This window comes from Cupressus sempervirens, chromosome 4 (assembly GCF_028749045.1).
Source record: "Cupressus sempervirens isolate cs-2001-9-10 chromosome 4, ASM2874904v1, whole genome shotgun sequence".
Classification (NCBI taxonomy): domain Eukaryota; kingdom Viridiplantae; phylum Streptophyta; class Pinopsida; order Cupressales; family Cupressaceae; genus Cupressus; species Cupressus sempervirens.
Window position 1 is genome coordinate 173,151,590 of NC_143121.1, and position 21,435 is coordinate 173,173,024.

Here is a 21,435-nt window from a genome sequence, read left to right on the forward strand (position 1 = left end):
TAAACTTTGGCAATTTCTCTTTTGGTCTTGCCATTGCTACTTTCTTTTGATTTTGTAGTACTTGCTGTGTAGCCGCGCTGTTCTGAGCACTTGTGCTGTTTTGAGTACTCGTGTTGTTCTGAGCACCCGCGTTGTTTTGCACAATCGCGCTGCTTCAGACAACCACCCAGCTTCCAAAAATTGCGTTGGTGAAAAAAAATCTTCCTCAAGCGAAGTTGTTCGATTCTTTGCCTGTATCCGTTCATAAGGTGTATCAGGAACAAAGAGTTCACTCCACGTTTGTGCTCCCTCGGCACTTCGAGCTGTGCAAGTTGCTTCCCTTATGTTTGGATGCTCCACCCTCGGTGTATACAAGTTAAGGAACTCCTCTCTTGTTTCTTCCACCAAATTCAATCGTTGTCGAGTCTCTTCTAGCAATTCCTCGACACTCCTCGTCCTGCTAGGTTAATGCACTCCCTTCGTCTGTGCTCCTTCACCCCCACGGTGCTCGTCAACAATCTGCTGAAGCTTCTGTCTGTGCTCCGCCTTTTGTGCTAAAATTAAAACTTCCTATTCTGTGCGTATTTTATTCTTATCTTTTATCTTATTCATATCCTTGTTAAGCAGATTCAGCATTAATCTTCATAACACTTTCTTTATTCCAGGTTCGACTGGCAACGACCCCAAATGTTTACCGTACAGGGTAAAAGGATACTTATCGCATGTAGTACGGTAATATATAACACACAACAAATACTTTATTCATATATGCAATATGCTCATTACAATGATTCCAATGATTTTTATGTTCCAAAATCCCTTTCGGATGGTGTACATATACTTTTCCGAAGGGGTGACTCAACCGTCATGCGCTTGTTTGGATACTATTCTACCCGTTGGCTACAATATAGAATTTACCGACAACAAAAAAAATTGATTTTACCTTGTATTCAAATTGATCCTTTGTAGGAAGGTAAAATTTCTGACATATTAATATTACTCTAGTTTCTATTTTAAAATAAATGTTTGGTAAATAGTTCATAGAAAGAGCTAATTGTGAATAAAAAATTGAACAATAAACTGTCATGCAATTGCAATATTGCCGAGTCATTACGAGGGAAGGTAGATTTCTTTATCTTTTTCTTGGTCCTTTACAATTGACAAATTTTCCTCATTAGTGAAGCTTTGATACTAATACTGCAACGGAAAAAGCATCTTGATCCTACTAGCCAATGTTGGAAATTGGAAAATGAGGGAAGCAAATAAACAGAGGAAGACAAGTCTGTAAGAAACAAAAGGATCACACTTTTTTAGACATCCCATAAGTGTCAACTGTCAATCTTTTCCCTAAAAAAGAATGTTTATGCGAATTTATCCTTTTCTTACCAATCACACTTACTCTTCTTGTACATTATTCTATTGAGAAGAAATTTGGTGTTCACTTCCAAGTTCCAACCTGCAGATGTTTTCCTGGTGACTATATATTTGCAATTTCAACAGCAAAATTTAACATGCAAGACACTAATATTCTTTTTCATCTTACAAGAAACTTGTATGCGGCTGACGCATGGTTGAAAAAATTGCACCAATAATAGCTTAATGAGCTTAAACTCGACATTTATTTTGGACATACATCTTTTAACTAATCATAATGTCATAAAACTGCATGTAGGATGATTGACATCCAGCAAGATTGCTGACAATTTCAATTTTGGAAACGTGGTGCCTTAGCTAATTTCATTTTCAATCAAAAGCTAAATGTTGGAAATGGTGTCTTGCATTTCAGATACAGTTTCTTAATCATTGTTTATGGCACTTCTTAACTATGCAGGTTTGACTTTGTTGCACCAAGCAGTTTCTTCAAAGGTATGGTTTTCATTATTCATGTTTTGTGTCAGTGTGATGGAGGTCATAATTTCACATTCTCTACTGAATGATTATTATGTTTGTTCTATATGTTCACCAATCTATAAATAGAGAAAGCCCACTTGTGGGATTTAGATCTGCAAACTATAATAAGGATGCCATCTCAGTTTTGATGGCAGAATAGGTTGATTGTTGTAGGAATATCTTACAGGATTCGGGATGCTTTCCAAATGTTGTTCCAGAGGTCAAGCCATGGATGGACAAATTGCAAGTGCTGCAGAATCTAGCTTTAGAAGAAGGGTCATCTGCAAGGATTTTCAAGGCCATTGCTGATCCTCCAACTACTAGTCTGCAACGCTTGAAGGTGGTAAATAATATCTGTAAATGTTTCCTTCCACAAAAATAAGGTCACAAACAAGATTTGCACGCTATTTTCACTTGACTTGACCACATCCAACTTAACCTGAATTCATTTTAGTTGAATGCTATTTTCAACGCAAAACATAATGACTGTATGCTGTTTTCTATGCTCAACATAATGTATTGAATTATCTTTTCAGCCTTTTAAATTGTATGTACGTAGACAAAGTTGCTTAGGATGGAAGAATAATATCCTTGGAATTTGTTTATTTACAAAGAGCCTTACCCCCTGTTTGCTCATTATGAGGTTAGATCTCATGGAGGTGTATCTGCTTTAATTGAGTGACAAGATTGTTTTATCACTTATTCTAGGTATGCATCATCCCATCTAATTTTTAGGCAGCGTTGAATGAGAAAGTTTTTGATTAATTGCAAAAACAGGTTTTTAAAGGACCCAACACCGTTTACAAAAGATTACAAAAGTTTAAGCATTACAGCCCTCATAACCTAAAGACTGGTGGAGACAGACCCAAAAACCAGCAGAAGGCCTATGACCAGCAAACCAGCACAAGTAAAATCAGCAAAAGAAAGAAAGGGAAAGACTAATCCAGATATTAAGGGTCGGTCTCAGCGACCTCTTCTTCCAAAGCGGTCATCCTCTTCACCGAGGCCTTAAGCTCTTGAATGCCGCTGGGCACGATAGCAGTCTTCTTCTTGAGGTTCGCCCAAGACCTTTTCCCAGGCCCTTCCGAGTCCTGACTAACCAGCAGCTTTATCAGTATCCGGATCCACATTCACAATTGGCTTCTCTTGGTAGGGAGCCTCTAGCCTGGCCACAAGAGCCGTTGGGTTAGATGCAGTGACTTTCATGCTCTCGTGGCTATGCTGAAGAATCTTCTTCATCTTACAATCTGTCCTGTCCAACTTACCATCTAGAGGTGTTGAATGAGAAAGTTATTCAAGAAGGGAAAGTTGAGTAATGATTTTATGTGATGCCTCCTTGCCCCTTAAGAGATTCTTTTCTATAGGTTTTTAAGGGGCACAGGGAAGTGAGTTTATTTTTATTTTACTATTAAAGGTGCCCTTTGGAGATTCTCTTCTATAGTTTTGGAAAGTTAGTTTATTTTACTATTAAAGGTCGTTCCCCTTTGGAGATTTTCTTAAGGTTCGGGGAAGCATTTCCATTTTTACCAGTAAAGGTGTTACCACTAAATGTGGAAGATCAGGAAATTGACATTTGAAAATTGCTGAAAATGTGAAAAGCCATTTTGAGTGGGACCAAGGAACAATAACATTGACTTTAATTGTTCATGTCTTGGCGTCTTTGGAAGTTTCTTTTTGTTGATTAACACATATGTCATAAACATTTCCACTTTTACCAGTGAAGGTGTTACCACTAAACGTTTCCACTTCTACCAGTAAAGGTGTTACCACTAAATGTAGAAGATCACAAAATTGAACAAAATGACATTTGAAAATTGCGGAAAATGTGAAAGGCCATTTTCAGTGGGACCAAGGAACAATAGCATTTTGACTTGTATTGATCACGCCTTTGAGTCTCTGGAAGTTTCTTTTTGTTGATTAACACATCGCATAAACATGATGTTTTGGGTTGTCTTAGGGGATAATGCTGTGGGGAAATTTCTTTAGAAATGTTAATACGTGTGTCTGGAAACAATCAACATGGAGTTGTTTTCCTTATGGGTTTATTGTGTGTAAATTATGGGATACTAATTGTTGCTTGGATAATATGGAGGAATTAAGAGGCCCACTGGCCTGGACACACTTAGGGAGCTTAATCCTTAACAGCATCTGGGTCGTGAGGGCAAGATCTCCTTCTAATTCCCTGGGCAAGGAGAGTTTCCCAATAGTGCTCTCACATATTAGTTAAGGCCTGCAGTCACACTTAGAGTGGTCTGCCAAACCGAGCTGATCATTGGGGGCTGCATGCTCAATTATTATAGTCCACACATGAATTTAAGTTGGAACATAGTTTTAGAAGTCATCATTCACCAATAAAAAAATATGAGGGTTTATTGGGCTGGAGTTAAATCAAAACAAGATCTTAATAACCTCAAGAATATATACTATGATTGGACTGTTTATAAATGGTACAGGCATGGATTGGCTTAGCAGCCTATTTAGGTGGAGTAAGTGAACCTGTTTATTTCTTTAATTTTTTTGTTAGTGAAACAAATGCAACTTATAGTGCACCAAAAAGCACAAGAACTAGATCATTTTATCATTAATCATCTGGTGAAGGCTAAATGGCTAATATCTGAACCATTGTCCCAAAACACTGAGTCTACAACTTAAAGAATCTATTAATTGTAGTTTTCACATGCATATCCTGGTCCCTCTAAAAATCATTAAGCTCTCATAAGTGAAGTGGTGAACCATTTTCATGCAAGGCTGCCTTGCATCTTCCTTTTCAAGGAAATGGCAGCCTACAGTCTCACTGTTTACTTCAGCTCTTTGTATGCATCTCTTATACAATTGATGAAGTTATTGCTTGCTTCATAAAATGCTTTTTTTTGTTGATCTTAAGCTATTTTGGAATGTATAAATTTGATACTTAATTTATGACTGGATAAATCTTGGAGTTTTTCTTATAAACTTCATATTTCATCAGAAATGTAATTGTGAAAATAAACTATTTGTTAGCTAACATAAAATTGCTCTGTTCTAAAATTATTTCAGGGATTAACAACTGGTGGACTGCCAACTTTTATTGATGTTGGAAATAGCTTTGGAGCTCCAGCCATCACTGAAGATAATTTGATACATCAGGTTTGTGAATACTACTCAAAGGAATGAAGTGAGAACCTTTAGTGAGATAGCAAGTTTTAAATATAATCCACTGAAATTATTTTTGTTGAGCTGCTCCACAGTTCTCTTTCAAAAATATTGATGAATTGCTGATAGCAGCAACAATTGTTTTCATGAATTTTGCAGCTAATTAAGAATGGAAAGCGTGTGATCATGATGGGTGATGATACATGGTTACAAGTATTTCCAAACCACTTTCACAAAGCTTATCCATATCCATCATTTAATGTTAAGGACCTTCATACTGTAAGTTTGTTTATTCTACATCAATGTTGTGATTCTGTTTTTTGATCAGGCATTGAAAAAAATCATGTTAGTTTTTCATTTCACATGATAATTTATTTTTTAGTTTATTAGGGAGATTGATTTTATTTTCTCTTTTTTTTATTGCAAAATTGATGACTTCTTCTAGATACACAGTATTGGGTATAATTATGTGCAAAAATTTCCTTTTGCAGGTGGATAATGGTGTCATTGAACATATGTTTCCAGCATTATATCAAACTGATTGGGACATTCTTATTGCACATTTCCTTGGTGTGGTATGTATAGTCAGATTTCAGTTGAGCAATATATTAGTTTCTTCTTAGAGGTTACCTGGTTATGTTTTATATTCATATATCTTAACTTGTTTGCCATTGGGAATTTGGCTTGGTCATATGTTGTCATTGCTTCACTATGGCCTCCCAGGAGCTACATGTGGTATTTAGGTTCTATTATGGCGTTTAATGCTATAAATTGTTAAAGTGCACCTCCTGTAGCTAAAAAGGTGTTTGAAGCAGGGGATTTAATATAGATTGAATTCCACCTTTTGTTTCAAGAAGAGCTGAAATGTACTTTTTTTTTGTCAATGTTGGTATTCTTAAAAGAGGATTTAGGTTATGATGCGATAGCAGGGTTCCCAATTCCCATGTTTTACTTACTTTTTTGGGAAAAAGTTTCCTTTATTGACACATGGGTAATCAGAACAAGATTATGGCGAGTTTAATGTCTGGAGGAACTAAAGCACCCTGCTAACCATGTAAAGCTTCATTCATCGTTATAGGCTATATTAATAGAAGAAAGTGATTGACAGTGCGTTTTAATGAAAGTTATTTAGACAACAAAAAATGAAAAATCTTTTGTGGTATTGATATATAATAATTTTAAAAATCAATTATTTGGCATTAATTTGGAGATTACTGGGATATTTAAAAATGTTGAAAAATTTATTAGAAAAGATAAAATTGGCGGTTGCTTTTTTTTGGGGTCAGTAATAGCGATTTTTGTATTAATATTAAAAGTAAATCCATATGTAAAGTAATCTTCATACCAACATCAATGACTGTAACAGTCCACACCATCCAAGATCTTCACAAAGCCTAACCCGAAAATTCAAGTTTTTCTACCCACATTCCAATGCCACCTTTTAAACATAAAATTGAACCATACCCTTGCCCAATACATCGAGGACCCCTTAACAGACCTTGGGGAATTCATAGCAGTTACAGGCATAACACAATTTTAATACAGTTATGCCTGTACATGAGATAAAAAACCAATGAAAAACCAAAAAACTAAACCCTGCATATGAGAGGCAAAAAACACCCTACCCCACACTCTAATTTTACCTTTGTTGCACTGTTCCTGCTACGACTGCTCTTTGTGATCTTTGTCACTGTGGTATGTTCTGACCCACTTCTACTACCGCATTCTGGTTGACTTCGAACTCTTGTCTTCGCAGTGCTAATATGAGCTCCTCCCATGCTTCAAGAACAACCATCTGGTATTCATCCCTATCCGATCTTCTAGGCCACCTCAGAAAAGGGCTAATACCTTCCTTGCTTCTACGGTATCTTATATCACTTTAGAGTTGTTAAACCAACTCCAGGTACTGTTGTTTCAAGAATGCACTCCATACTGATGAGCATTTCATCGCCAACCATGGAGTACATGGCCCATCAAATGGTCCTTGTGTCCTCTGCAATTTCTGAATCGCATGCTAGCATGAAAGCTTGGATGTCCACCTTCAAATGGTAGCGATGTTTTGATTCAATGAAGCTTTTACCTAGCAATTTTAGAGCTGCTTGGATTACATCGTTCCTTTACTGGTCCGAAGAAGCCTTTGTGCTGTTTGGTAGTGAGAAGGGTGAATGTGGCTTCCATGGTGGCTGTGCTTTCTACAACAAGATCAATTTGTTTCCTTCACATCCCTTGGCACCATTAAATCAAATTAGTAGGACATCTGTCCCATCCATTAACCAAGCATTAACTCCAATTTAGAGCACTTTCAAGTTTTACATTCAAAACGAAGTACTTCTTGTACTTTGTGCTTCATTGCATGCTTCATAATGAATGTTTCACTTGCCACCACGCTGGGAATTATGAAACACTCTCACTTGAAAGATTTCATCAATCTCCCTGCCTTCATTTCTTTTGATTACATCATCACCATTCGTAGGGATATGCCATCACCTTGCCCTTTTAAAATCGCCACCTTATACTTTTAATTCAAAAATGAAAAAGTCAATGTATGGGGGGTTGATGTCATGTCCCCATTTTAAGATAAAATTTTAATAATAATTAAACAAGATAACATTCTTAAACAAATAATGATAATAAAATCATATATTAAAATTAGTATTTGTATTAAAAAATAAGAAATAGTAATTAAATGTTATTATAATATATAACAATAAATAATAATATTCTATTAAATAATAATAAAATCACAATGGATGAATAAATAAATAAAATTGACTACAAGAGGATAATATTGTAGAAAGTAAATAAGTAAATAAATAATATAATAAAAAATAATATAAGTTAACTAAATCTAATGAAAATTCAAGAGATATGTAATAAACTTAATAAAGAGACGCGACTCCTTCAAAATAAGATATAAAATAGAGTAGAGTTTATTTCAAAAAGAAGAAAGGAAGAGGAGGAAAAGCTAGGAGTAAAAGAAGGAATAATGGAAGAGGAAAGAAATGTGAAGAAAATTAGGAAGTGACTTTCTCAAAAGGTATCAATGATATTGAAAGGATGCAACTCTTCAAAAGTCATAATTATGAATGGTTGCGACTTCAAAAATGTTGTAATTATAAAGTATTCTGACTCTTTGAAAGGATTATAATTATGAAGGGTTGTGACTTTTCAAAAAGATTGTAAGTATGAAGGGTTGTGAGTTTTCACGTGGATTTTAACTATGAAGTGGTGTGACTTTTTGAATGGATCATAATTATAAAGGAGAATATAAATACAATGAGATTTCTTCAAAAGTAGGAGGAAATAAATAATTTTATATGATTCTAAGATATAATATATCTATATGATATACATATTTATATATATGAATATAGGTCATATATTTATAACTATTGTAGTATTAATATTATTTACAATAACGAGATTGTAGTGTCAACTATAAAAGCAAAAATTATATATCTACATTTGAACCCTACTACTTTTTGGCTAAGGAAGGAGGAGTATAGCAGAGGAGCTTGTATTAATCCATGCTAGGGCATCTTATCCCAACAGACTTGGACATGTAAACTTTGAGTGAGTCCATAGCTGGTGTCTAAGCAACTTGGTTAATTTAGACAACTTGGATAACATCTACATCCTTTGTCTGTAAATTCCTATAATAACATCATTTGATAACTGAAATGACATATCATGAACATTATAATTGATTAAACACATATTAATCATGATCGAACTAAAAAGGGGACATCATAGTTGATCATACATTAATTATCCTTGATTCTTCTCCTTTGTTGTGGATGGTTAAAGTTCAAAAATCTCCACCCTGACTTTGTTACACTCCTCAAAGATAAAGCCCATTTTGACAAACAATTTGCCTCTTGATTTGCCAATCTTCACACATGGCTCATTTTAAAATGATCGAGTATTCTCAATTTGTCTAGGATTGCCTTGATAATATGTTGTAGGTGCCTTGCAACTGAATTACCATTCAAAATTTGTTGGACTATTATTAAATAGTCCATGCACTCTTTTTGAGTCTAGTAATTTACCCAATGTGATAGCCATTAGGGTTGCTTTTGCCTCTACAACATTGTTTGCTCCTTCCTCTAGTTTCCTTTCACTATACGCTACTACATTACCCTGCCAATCTTAGATAATGACTCCTGTCCCCGATGGTCCCGAGTTTACTTTAGTTGCTCCATTAAAGTTAATTTTGTACCATCCATCTCAGGGCTTCTCCCATACCACATCCTTCTTTACCTTTGCCGATGGATTCACCTAGCTCGGCCCCATAAATAGGCCTGTTTTGAATTCCCGACCATATCTTGTGAATCCTTTTGTTCTCCATGGTGAAATCCATTCAATATTGAAAGAATCTTTGAGGCTGCAGCCCCTACCAAGTCTTCTATCAAGAGATTAATCCTAGGAAACATTCTTTCCTTTGTTTCCTTTTTATCCAAAAAATATGCCTATTATTCTCTTTCCAAATCTCCCATAAAAGAATTGATGGGCTAGCTTTCCACACCCTTGAAAGTGCTGATTTCTTCGAAGGAACCACCCACCTCTCAAAAAACTTCCTGAATAGAGGTATGCAAGGTTCCATGCCATCCCATAGTAGATATCAAAATATCCGAGCAATTTTATACAAATTCACAATGTAGAAGCAGGTGATCCATACTCTCCTTTACCTTCTCACACATAACACATTTAGTAGGCCCAAAAAAACCAAGCCTCTTCCATCCTTCCCCAGTTAAAATTCTTCCTCTTGTTGCTAGCCTTGCAAATGTTCCTGCCTTTGGTAGGTACTCCTTTCCTCAATAGAGTTTTGTTGGCCACTGTTCAAGCCCATCTAATCTATATAGGATTTGGTATTCAATCCTGACGGAATAATTTCCTTTTACAGTACTGCACCAATTAATTTATCTTCTTTTATTGTTATCAAAATTACCTTTTTGAAAAATGATCCTTATTAAGTCTTTTTGCTGCCCAAATAGACTCTCAATCTCTATTGATTCTCAAATCCATTCCGGTCCAAAATATCCCTAGTTTAGTTCCAAGTTGTCTTGCATTTTCTTACCCCATCATTGTAAGAAAAACAATTTGATATCATGCAATTCACCATTTTCTTTCAAGGCGGGGAAACCATCCTAGGAATCATCCCAAAGTTTCACTTGCATTCTATTACCAGTTTGCCAAGAAATGTGATCCAATATGACCAAACGACATGCCACATAAGCTCCATATTCCTAAGCCCTTAGGAGGATTTTGCATAATTAGAATCCTATGTCTTTGATTTTTAACCTTCAGTTTTTTCACCAAAGTTGATAAGGTTTAGAGTAGATGTTTCACACCAATTTGGTTCCTAGTGTCTCATTCAAAACTTGCCAATCTCTCAACCTAACACCACCTTGAAACGTAACCTTACACACTTTGTCCCATGCTAGAAGTGGAATTTTGTGTAGGTAGATAGCACTATTCTAGATAACATAAGATAATTTTATTAATGTTTAACAAAAGGGTCTAAGGGACTGCTAAAAATCAAGCAGCAACCTAGCGAACAATGGAGCACCAAACAATGCCTAGAAGAAAGACAAAGAACAGAGAAAAGAACCAAGAAACCAAACCAACAACCAACAAGAAAAAACCTCCAAACCAGAAATCATGACAGCTAATTGCTCCGATCAATTGGGAAGAAGTCTAGAATTGATTGATAGGCCATAGGGTAGGAGACCCTAAGATGCCTTTGAGAGCCCTTGGAAGAGCTGGAAGCAGAAGAGAATTGTTGTTGAATGGGGGAACTATGCAGTGTCACAACCCTGGGAGACCTAGATGAGCATCCAAAGCCCACTTGGTGCCTCGCATGGGGGAAAACACAATGAAGAATGAGGTGATGAGTTGGTGGGTCCGTGATCTCATGGGGAAAAGCTATTGCATGTTGAGGTCCTGGAACCTCTATGTTTCCTGAAGATAAAGTGAAAGGCGCCTCTGATCTGTATATGTAAAGAAGGTTAGGAGAGACTTGGTCACTAAATAAGCAATAAAATCTACCCCTGACCTCATAGTAAATGGGGCATCGAAAGATGAAGTGAGTCTTTGTGTCAACTTCCCCTACATCACAAAGATGGTAGATCCTATCCCCCCTAGCCAAATGGTGGTTGGTCTAAATGCAAAGCCGATAAGAACCCACTCTCAACAACCAAGAGAGATACAAAGAACATGAGACCAACCATGAGATAGGTATGAGGGGCGCACAATGACCTCGTCCTGTAACTCGAGAAAATGCTCTGCATAGAATGCCATCTTAGGAAGAAGCTCTATGGAGGATAGGTCCATGTAGTGTGAATATACTGTCCATAAATGTTCGTCCTAATGTGCACGTTAACTCTTGCCAAGTTGGCAAAAAATGAGGGGGTGTCTAGGAGTACTAGAAGGGGGAAGGTGATTAATATCGATCTCATAGACCCCAATAGAGTCCAGGCTTGGGCAAACCAACAATGGGTTTGATTGGTGGGGTCTGAGCATGCAATAGCCTCTGAGGAGCAATAAGTCAGGTAGGAATAATCTGTGATGACCCTCCAAGGGGTCTGCAAAGCCCCACAGGCAATGTAAGAACTAGACTAGATGAAGACTGTAGCAAGACTAAAAGGATGGGCCTTAAACTTGATCAGAACAATACTGTGTATTTCGTCTACATTTGATAATAGACCAAAGAAGAAGGGTTTGGACCTGCTTAATAGAGGCCTTGTTTGGCTCCAATAGAGACGACCCCAAACCTCAAAATCGTAGAGCATAGTTGGTTGGATCAAAGTATTCATAAGAGTTAGCTTGGACTAAATGTCCTAGAAGTGATGTCTAAAGCACTAATTCTCAATAAGGGCAACAAAGCCATAACCTTGTTGATACGAGTTAGGATTACCAGGCTCAAGATAGAGCAAGGGCCCAAAAACTTTACCCCTAGGTAGGTGTAGGTGGAGGGTGTGGTTACATGTGGAAGGTGGGTGGCAGTGAAGTGGCTAAAAGCAAGAATGAGAAACGGGTAGGCAAAGGCTTAATCCACAACGCTCACACCCCCACAATGAGGCCAACAGGTGAACGAAATCAAACCAAGGAGGCTAGGAAGTATGTTCAAGATCACCAAGTTTGAGGACTCACACATCTAAAGCAAGTGGCAATTGTACTTCGTAAGCCCCCTTGGAATCATTGGAGGACCTCAGGAGACCTTGGGGGATCAAATTAGACATAGAGGGACATATTGAATTTGACATCCGATCATGGAGTGGAATCTTTCAGTCCATAGTCTAGGCATTGACATCGCCAACAATAAGAATATCCCCCAAGTCAGAGAACCTAGTAATGCTACTAAATATGTTTATGAATGGCTCCCCCTCAGGTCTGTTGTGTATGGAATATGGTGAGGAGGTCAGAGGGAAGTAACAAATTGCAATGAAAATATTTTTGAGGCGAGAGGCCATTTGGCACACACAAAGCCACTAAAAATTCTAGCAAAGATGTGTGAATGAACCACAAACATCATATTTTGAAATTGGCTGCTGATTAGGCAAGCAAACCCTGCCTGAGCCTCTTTCTTGGAACTTCTGATCTCATGTCTACAAGTTGACAACCAGTGAAAATGTATAACCCTAGGAAGAGGCCTAGTAGGGCTTCATGGGTCTCAGTAATAAAAAGAAGGTCAGCTGAGGCAATGACATCTTGAAGTGAGCTTGACATAGACCAAAAGGAACCATTTCCATTCCAACAACTAACGCGTAGAGACGCAACGCTACACTATTTATTGTTGAGCCACCTCGGTGATCATTATTTGGCATTCGCTGCCACTGAATTGCCCACCCACCCAAGGAGAAGCTGTCCCGAATCACAGCCCTAAGGTTACGGATCATTGCCCACTTGCCATCACGGCCTGCTGCTACTGTTAGTGCCCACACCTGTTTTTAATCTCAAGAACTTGTGCTTTTGTGAGGTCATCATCCAGATACATCTTCAATGGTAGAGGAAAGAGTTTCCTTTGTGCCCTGAGCACATGAAATTATTTGAGGAATTGTGGAAATGTAGGAACAAGGTGGAATCAGAACCGACCCATGCCCTATCTAGAGAGAGATTCAAAAGATCCAGCTGGTCTCAAAGGAATGCATATGGCACATCTATCAGTCAGTGGTGATGAGGCAGGAGGCTACGAACCTTCAATTTTAGCTCTCTGGCTCTTCTAGCCCTCTCATCTTCTAGTTTGGAGTGGACAAGAGCCTCCACCCCAACAAGAAGAGGGGCTGACCGACCCCCATTACGGACCGCTGCCCAATATTTAAGCTGAGGTTTTGTTTCTGTTTTCAGTGAGGCTTGTTCATTGTCTAGTTGATGCTGCATATCTATGTGTTAGATCTGTGACGCTTGTATGATATGTGAGTCCAGGAGTTGTTTACAGCTAGCAAATTCCATGATGGCTGAGGTAATAGTTGCAGATGTTTCAGCAATTTGGTTGTGATTCTCATCTTACTATTGTTTCATATCTGCATAACCTTTCTTCCATGCATTAGAGTCCACCAATAAGGCATCCAACTTTACTGAAAGAGCAAGCACAATGTCTTTGAAGGACTGATTTTAAGGTTCAAGGCAACACAACCGATCTAGCGACTCAGAAATGGGAGTAGTGTCTCTTGTAATTCATTGATAGGGTAGAGGAAATCCCCGTGCTATCTGCAGTTAACTCCATCAGGTTGAGAGGTCACTTTTGAATCAGTAGAAGAATTTTCTCATTTTTCTGTTCTAATACTCTAATAATTTTCTTTGGGATCATTAAGCACATCATTGAGAATAGAGGCATTGCAGAAATAATAGATTTCAGCATAAGGATTCTGCCTGTGGAGGTTAACCACTTACTTTTCCAACTGTCCATTCTCCTTAGACAACCATTAACTAAGTCCCTTTATACGTCAGACCTGTATGCCTCTCCAAAAAGGGTAATTTCCAAATATTTACACGTTAGAGTGCCCATCCTCATGCCCAAAATCCTGCAAATTTCCCTTTGCTTTTGACATGGCATGTTGCAGAAATAAATCTATGATTTCTTCTAGGTACTACACTGGTTAGAACCCCTGCTGTATTTGTGTAGTGTTTGTTTCATTAATCTGGCTTCTCTGGGTGTTGCTGCTCCCATAACGAAGGTATAATTTGCAAATTGAAGATGAGAAACTGGGGCCAACCCTTGAGCTACGCTAATCCTTTACACAAATCATCCCATTTTTTGTCATTAACATTCCTAATGCTTCAACCATTATTATGAAAAGAAAAGTTGAGATTGGATTACCTTTTCTTAATGTTAGCATGAATGCTGATGATATTTCTATGGGGGAGTATCGTAGCATTGCTGGAGCATTGGGGAGATTGTTAGCATGACTGTGTGTTGCATTCATGGCAGTATTTGTCATTGATGTCAACATATTGGTAATTTTGTGAAAGATAACAGAGTAGCAGACATAGATTGAGATTGCGTGGTTTGAGGCTTGAAGATGAGATGTTGCGCGGTTAAGGGAGTGTTCCGGAGAATGTTTATATGGCATGGTTAAGCACACATGCAGTAAGTTGAAGACTGGTAACAGTTATTCGAGATTTATTGAAGGCTGTATAGAGACTTAATATCTGAGAAGCAGTTATTGGTAAACTGAGTATATCTCTTGTCAGAGATGGAATCAGGATAAGGGCAGTTAGACAGAGGAAGAAGACATATTGAAGATGATGTGGCTAAGTGGGTAAAGTCAAAAGTAACATGTGCGAAGAGTTATGAAGACAAAGAGCCAACAGTTTGTTGTAATTTTGTAATTCATGAAAAGATGTAATGTAACATGTAATGTATTATCTTAAAGTGGTCCTATATTGTAATTGTAAATTGGGAAAGTCTCAAGGCTGACACAATGATTAATATTAGGATTTGGTATAAAGGAAAGATGTTTTCCTTGTTTGTAAAAGAGTGTAAGTGGTTTTGTGTGACCAAGTGTGGAATGCGAACAATGCAAGTGAGCGAACTTGGATACAAGTTCTAGTAAAGCTGATATTGAGATTAGAGAAGTGTTTGGTGTAGTTGAGGCACAATGAGCGAGGAAAGTGTTTGGATTTGATAGAGAGTGGTAGAGGACAGTTGATTATTTGGTATTATTCTGAAAGGAATTTTACTGAGGCTATTTGGACAATGAGTTCAGTGGTCTTGCCCCAAAAGCTGTTTGGACTGTGGGTCATTTTGCTTTCCCCAACTTCTAATAGGGTTGGAATCTCCTCACAAGGATTTAAAGTCTCCTAACAAGGACTGATATGTACTGAATGTAATTCATTGACTCCTAACAGGGTCCATCCTCTTACAAGGAACTTATATATTAGTACATCATTTTGTGGGTACCATCCCCATTGGGGTTTTCCTTCTGATCAAGGGTTTTCCTAGTTAACAAATCTGGTGTTATTGTGTATGAGTATCTTTTTGTGATTATTGCATTTGCTAATTACATGTTTCAGAATAAATAAGGTTGATAAAAGTTGTTTTGATCCAGAAATTGATTCACCCCCCTAGGTATCTTGGTGGATTTTACTTTCAACACTTAAGCCTTTTGTAGAATCAAAAAAACTTTGAGGGCTACCATTTACTAGATATCGGCGAGAAGTTCTTGTGCAACTTAAATTTTAGTTTATGAATTCCTTGCAAAAACCAAACTTTTCCAACATCATTAGCAAAAAAATTCTATTAGGAATATTTTTTATCGTAAGCCCTCCTTTTATCTAATTTGACCATCCTTTTCAATGTTTTTGCATTTCTTATTGAGTTTATTGCTTCATGTGCCACTATAACACCTTCATAAATTGATTTGTTTGGAGGAAACCACTTTGTTTTTTTGAAATCACCGTCTCTAGATCATTTTTAACTTGTTAGCTATAACCTTTGAAACAATCTTATAGATCATGCTATATAAAGAGATGGGTCTGAAGTCATCAAAGGAGATAATCTCTAGATGCTTTAGAATGAGAGTGATGAAAGTATTATTGAAATCCTTTAACATGAAACCACCTTTCGTAGATTCCTCTACCACATCTAAAAAGTCAAGGGAGAAAATATCCCATAACTTCTGGAAAAAGGCTGTTGGGAACTGATCAGGTACTAGGATTCATCCCCTAAAGGCCAAATAGAGCATATTTCACTTTTGGCACAGATACTTCATTAGCATGAAGATTTGGACCATTGAAATACATGAAGGAGTAACATCCAAAATCCCCAAGTCGTCATGAACATCATTCCTATTGCTCGAGAAAATATCAGTATGGTATCTAATGGCCTCCTCGTTGATCTGCTCGCTTCTTGAATGGTGTTGCTATTAGCACCTTTAAGTGAGAAAAAATTGCTACAAGATCTACGAACTCCACCAAATTGTGGAAGTATTTTGTGTTGCGAAATTTATATGGTATCGAATGGCCTCGTTGATTTGTTCGCTTCTTGAATGGTGTCACTATTAGCATCTTTAAGTGAGAAAAAAATGCTACAAGATCTGTGAACTTCCACCAAATTGTGGAAGAATTTTGTGTTGCGATCACCCTCCATTAACCATGTTTCATGAGATTTTTGACGCTAAAAAACCTCCTCCCTTGATAAGACTTTGGAGTACAATTTGTGTCGCATTTTTTCTTCAGTAAAGTCTTCTTCAAACATTCCCTTGTCTATTACTTAAGTATGAAGCAGGCTCAAACATTTTCTAGACTCAAATTTTCTTTAAAAATATTCTTTAAAGTTTCCCTAATCCGCCTCCTTAATTGTTCTTTGAGAAATATCTTTTTTCTTGAAAACAATCCAAGTCTTATTACCTATTCTAGAAGGAGCATTCTTCCACCATCCCATCACTAACTCACTGAAACCATCTAGATGAAACCTCATCATCCTGAACTTATAATACATCTTTTTTGGGCCACCTCCACTTGTATTCAAAGATTGATGGGGCAGTGAGCAAACCCTGCTATTAGGAGAATATCAACATCTCGAGTCCATTGTGTCTCTGCCTAGTTATTAGCCAAGACAAATATATCAAGTTTTGAATCTAAGTACCCCCCTCAGTTGGCATTGATGGAGGATATGTCTACTATTTCCCCTTGCAATATTAACTAAACCACTCCTCTTGTCTATCCACGTGAATTCACCATTTTTGAAAAACACTTCAATAAGCCCATTGTTGGTGACAAATTCATTGAAATCTTTTTGGCTTTGACCTTGCCACCCAATTTCTCCTTTCATATTATTAGACGGATGAAGGAGTTTTTACCCAAAGGACACATGCCATTAACCCCATCAGAGAGGGTCTTTGAGATTCCTTGCAATAGTTCCTTTTTCCCTGAGGAGCTATTGGGACCATGAACATTAATAACATGAAAATCTATATTTAGCTGTTTCGAAAAAACTTTTAGACAGTGCCAATACATTTCCAACCATAGCAGTTGACATAGCTGAAGCATCCCAAAGAACACCTAAGCCACTTGATGTTCCAATGGCTTCAACAAGGCAACGCTTCCATTTATTGATGTATTTACAAAATGAGTTCTTATTAATCCCTTTCAACTTAGTCTCCTACAACAAAATTTAGTTAGGCCTTGCCTAATCAAGACACCTGTTGATTAGATGGATTTTGTTAGGGGTATTGCAGCCCCTGACATTCAACAAAAGGATCTTCACTGTTATCGAGAAAAGTGTTCGTTTTCTCAATCTCAATTTGTTTTGTTCATCTGCGCTTCCCGCCATCTCAAGCTTCATTCTAATAGTTTTGGCATTCCTTTTTCTTCTTCTCCAATTTTAGTATTTGTGAAGTTGTGTTTTATTCAAAAGTTCTTTTCTCAAGAATTTCTATTTGAACACTTAAGCCTATCTCATCTTCACTTCCCAATTCATTAGTTGAGACATAATTTAAATCCGCCTCGTCAAAAGTGTCCCATTATCCTTGGCTTCTTGAAAGGAGCTTTCTAGATTTCTGATTGGGGAAATCTGAATGTGTTTGAAATGAGATTCCCCCTCAATCTCATCTCCAATATCCCTTAACTCTGCTAAGTTCTACTCCAAAAATATTTGGTTCTCTCTAGCCTTCCCATCTTCACCTTTGTGAAAGGCTTTTTGTGCACTACTAGAGGAGGAGGTATTAGTTTCTCCCTTGACAACTGCACACCTAATTCCTATTGAATAAGCTTCCTCTGTAGAGTTGACACTTGGTTTTACTATCCTAGAATTCGACTTCAACTTGGCATTTGGCAGCCTACTTCAATTTTGGTGGGACATATCTTTTTTTTCTCCTGTTTGGGTATACTCTTCCACTTGGTGTTGAAGGTTTGCGACCCTAGGGTAGAAATGCCTTTCAAAACCTAAACTTTTGCATGTAGTTGCTTGTGGATATCCCTCGAATCCATCATCTAACTTGTGCCTTGATTGTCGCAACTTTGAGATGTCCATCACCATGCTAAAGTAGCGGAGATTGTGTGCAAATTTTTCTCTTGACAACAAACTCCACTCAACAAGAGAAGATCAATTCCTATTCTTTGTAGCCCATCTACATCTATCCCGTCCATCCCGCCTTCAGTCTAATCTCTATTCAAGTTTAGATTGAGCATTGTGTGATTCAAAAGTACACCATGATCGTTCCTTTGCTTGATTTCAAGGAGCATGATTAATGAATCTGTTAGAGGATTTTAAGCCAATCCTTTTCCCTTTCTTTATGCATTATCTCAGTGGCTGTCTTATCCTTTTGCTATTTGAACATGATTCTATCACATCTTCTATTTTAATTGATTGCCTCTAGATTCCTTCCCTAATTTCAGCTCTATGATTTCAGGTAGGCGATGAATCGCTTGCCAGAGGATACAGATATGCGCACACATGCTAAACTCGTTTGTTTTGAGCGCCTCATTAACTTTAACAAAGACACCCAACTTATTACCTATTGATTTAAGGGTTTCTAGGTCCCAATACTCATGGAAGAGGTTGCATAGTCAGATCCAAATCAAAACCTACTCATCTTTTTCTTTCTTTGATCAAAATTGGCAACTAGTATTCAATGTAAAAGAAACACTTCCCCCCCCCCCCCCCCATCATGTTTTATAATGTCGTCTTTTTGGGGCATTAGAAATTCTCAAGTTGAATACATATAATATTAAATTTGACTTATGAGAATTAATTTTTTTTTGTAAAATAGGTCAATTTAATATTATAGAGGGAGTTAAAAGAGGACAAGAAGGAAAAGGATGAGAGGAGAGGAAGGAAATTGAAGGGTCGCCGTGTTGAGCTTTAAAGAAGGACGAGGAGTTCATTTTGGGGATGCTGGGATTTGAGATTGATTTTTTATTTTCTCTTTGGAAAACTTTGGGAAGTTGCTAGCGTTCTCTTGTTGAAGTCGAAGGACGAAAACCTTCAGGACTTTGTAGGTGGATTGGAGGTAGCCCTAATTCATCATCTGTTGTGGATTCACATCTGAGAGGTGCAATCTTATTGTTTCTTTCCAATTTGACTGCGCAATTGTTTTTAAGATTGGATTTCGATATTCGGTTATTTTATTGCTGATGTATAAGGCAATAACTTATATTGAGGTCTTTTAATGAGCATTTACTGGTTCATTGTTGGTTTATTTTGCTGGGTTTATTTGCAAAAGAGATCTATTTATATTCTGTAAATTATTTTGAGATAAAATTGGAGACAATATCCGAATAGGATATTACAGTGGTATCAGAGCAGTGTATCCTGCCATTCTGAATGGTTAAAATTGCACAAATGAAATATTGGCATACCAGAGTTTATATTATACACTAATGTGTGGTAGACTGAAGTATGGCAACTTTTGATTTTATAAGGCAAAAGGAATAATTTAAATATAATTTGGCAAGCAAAGAGCTGTTTGGAAAAACCTAAATATTTGGAGGACTATTTAATTGTTATCAATAGAGCAATAGGCCATATTATTCTCTGAAGTCTCTATTTAAATATTTTATTAGGGTTCTAATTTTTGGGGTCGGAAATTTTCATTTATCATTGTGGAAGCCGATATAGATAAATTGGAATTTTGGGCTTCTATTGCTAAATTAAAGAGGCAACTGTTAATACTTCTGGGACTATAGTTGCCGCAACAAACATCCTTGGTAGAATACGAGAATATCAAAGGAAGTTTGGTGAAACCTTATCTTTGTCATGCATATTAAAGAAGGATTTTGGTGGAGCATATTACCGCTGAGATATAGAAATATTAAATAATCTAATTACTATCGTGGATAGTCAAAGGAAAATAATTAAAATAAATTTGGCATTCTTATTGGTTGGAAGGACTTGGTGGAGAACTATATGTTTTGACTATAGCTTTCTTTCAAATATATGAGCGGAGAATAATATTATAAGCTCTTGATTAATGTTTTACTTTTTCTAGGGAATTGTAGTGCCAGGAATTATTATGCGACATTTACAAAACTCATGCTTTTCATATGGTCCGTGATTGAAATATAATCCCCCTGGAAATCACTAAGCTTGTTTCTCTATAGGGTAGCAGATAGTCACAAATGTGAAGCAAGAACGTTAGTTATTTGCTAGGAACATTCTTTGCTCGATTACAGTAACACAAATTCCCAAAATCTCAATGCTGGAGTGAACATCATTGTTTGAACCTTCTCCATGGCTGAAATTCCGTCTCACAATAGCTGACGCGTTAGGCACAAGGAGTTTATTTGCTAAGGGAGTTGAGGACTATTCGTTACATATTGCACAGATTCAACAATTGCTTGGAGCGTTACAAGTCGGGAATTCAGAGATTTGCATTCAAATGGGCACTCTTTTTCTGGTTGTCTCATCCAACCATTAGATTTTGTACAGAAGGATTATTCATGATTATCATGTTGTGTCTAAACAGAAAAGAACTAGTCCTATGAGTGCATGTTAATGAGTGAAATATATAAGTAGTTGTTTGGTTCGTGAGTTAATTCGTTTGAATAGGTACTTCATAATTCACCGGGAATACAATATTACAAATTGATGCACGTTATGAGAGAACAAGCTGTTTCATCAAAGACAAATATTTGAACCAATTTTGGCTATCGTCACGAGTTGTTAACAAGAATATTTCCTTGGCATTAGCTTTGGACAAAAAACATCTGTTTTATGAAACGCTTTGCATTTTGCTAGAATACTAGAAAGCATCTTCTATCAATATTTAGAAGGAAGGTATCACACTAATTTTATCCCATCATTGGTGTTTGTTCGACACAAGAGTTAGAACTAGTGAATGGTATGATATCGTTGCCAAATACAAGTGGTCTCTTGATGTAAGAAAATTGTTTTAGCAAACAAACAAATTGTATCTCCTTTGGCTTGGGCAGTGCACAAAAATTGTAATTCTTAATTTTTTTGAGACTTTTCATAATCTGGGAAAACATAAA

At 37.0% G+C, this 21,435-nt stretch overlaps 1 protein-coding gene across 2 annotated transcripts in view; it reads left to right on the forward strand.

Moving 5' to 3' along the window:
- The window catches only part of LOC149560533 (Alkaline-phosphatase-like family protein), a 194,224-nt gene that overhangs the window by 22,131 nt on the left and 150,658 nt on the right, over nucleotides 1-21,435 (forward strand). Inside the window, exons 2-6 of one of the 2 annotated variants that reach the window (XM_089824719.1) lie at nucleotides 1,811-1,845; nucleotides 2,088-2,209; nucleotides 4,906-4,995; nucleotides 5,161-5,280; nucleotides 5,493-5,576. In XM_089824719.1, the coding sequence (XP_089680845.1) occupies nucleotides 1,811-1,845; nucleotides 2,088-2,209; nucleotides 4,906-4,995; nucleotides 5,161-5,280; nucleotides 5,493-5,576 (451 nt within the window). Of the gene's footprint in view, nucleotides 1-1,810; nucleotides 1,846-2,056; nucleotides 2,210-4,905; nucleotides 4,996-5,160; nucleotides 5,281-5,492; nucleotides 5,577-21,435 lie in introns of both variants that reach the window. The other variant, XM_089824720.1, reaches the window with a different exon arrangement.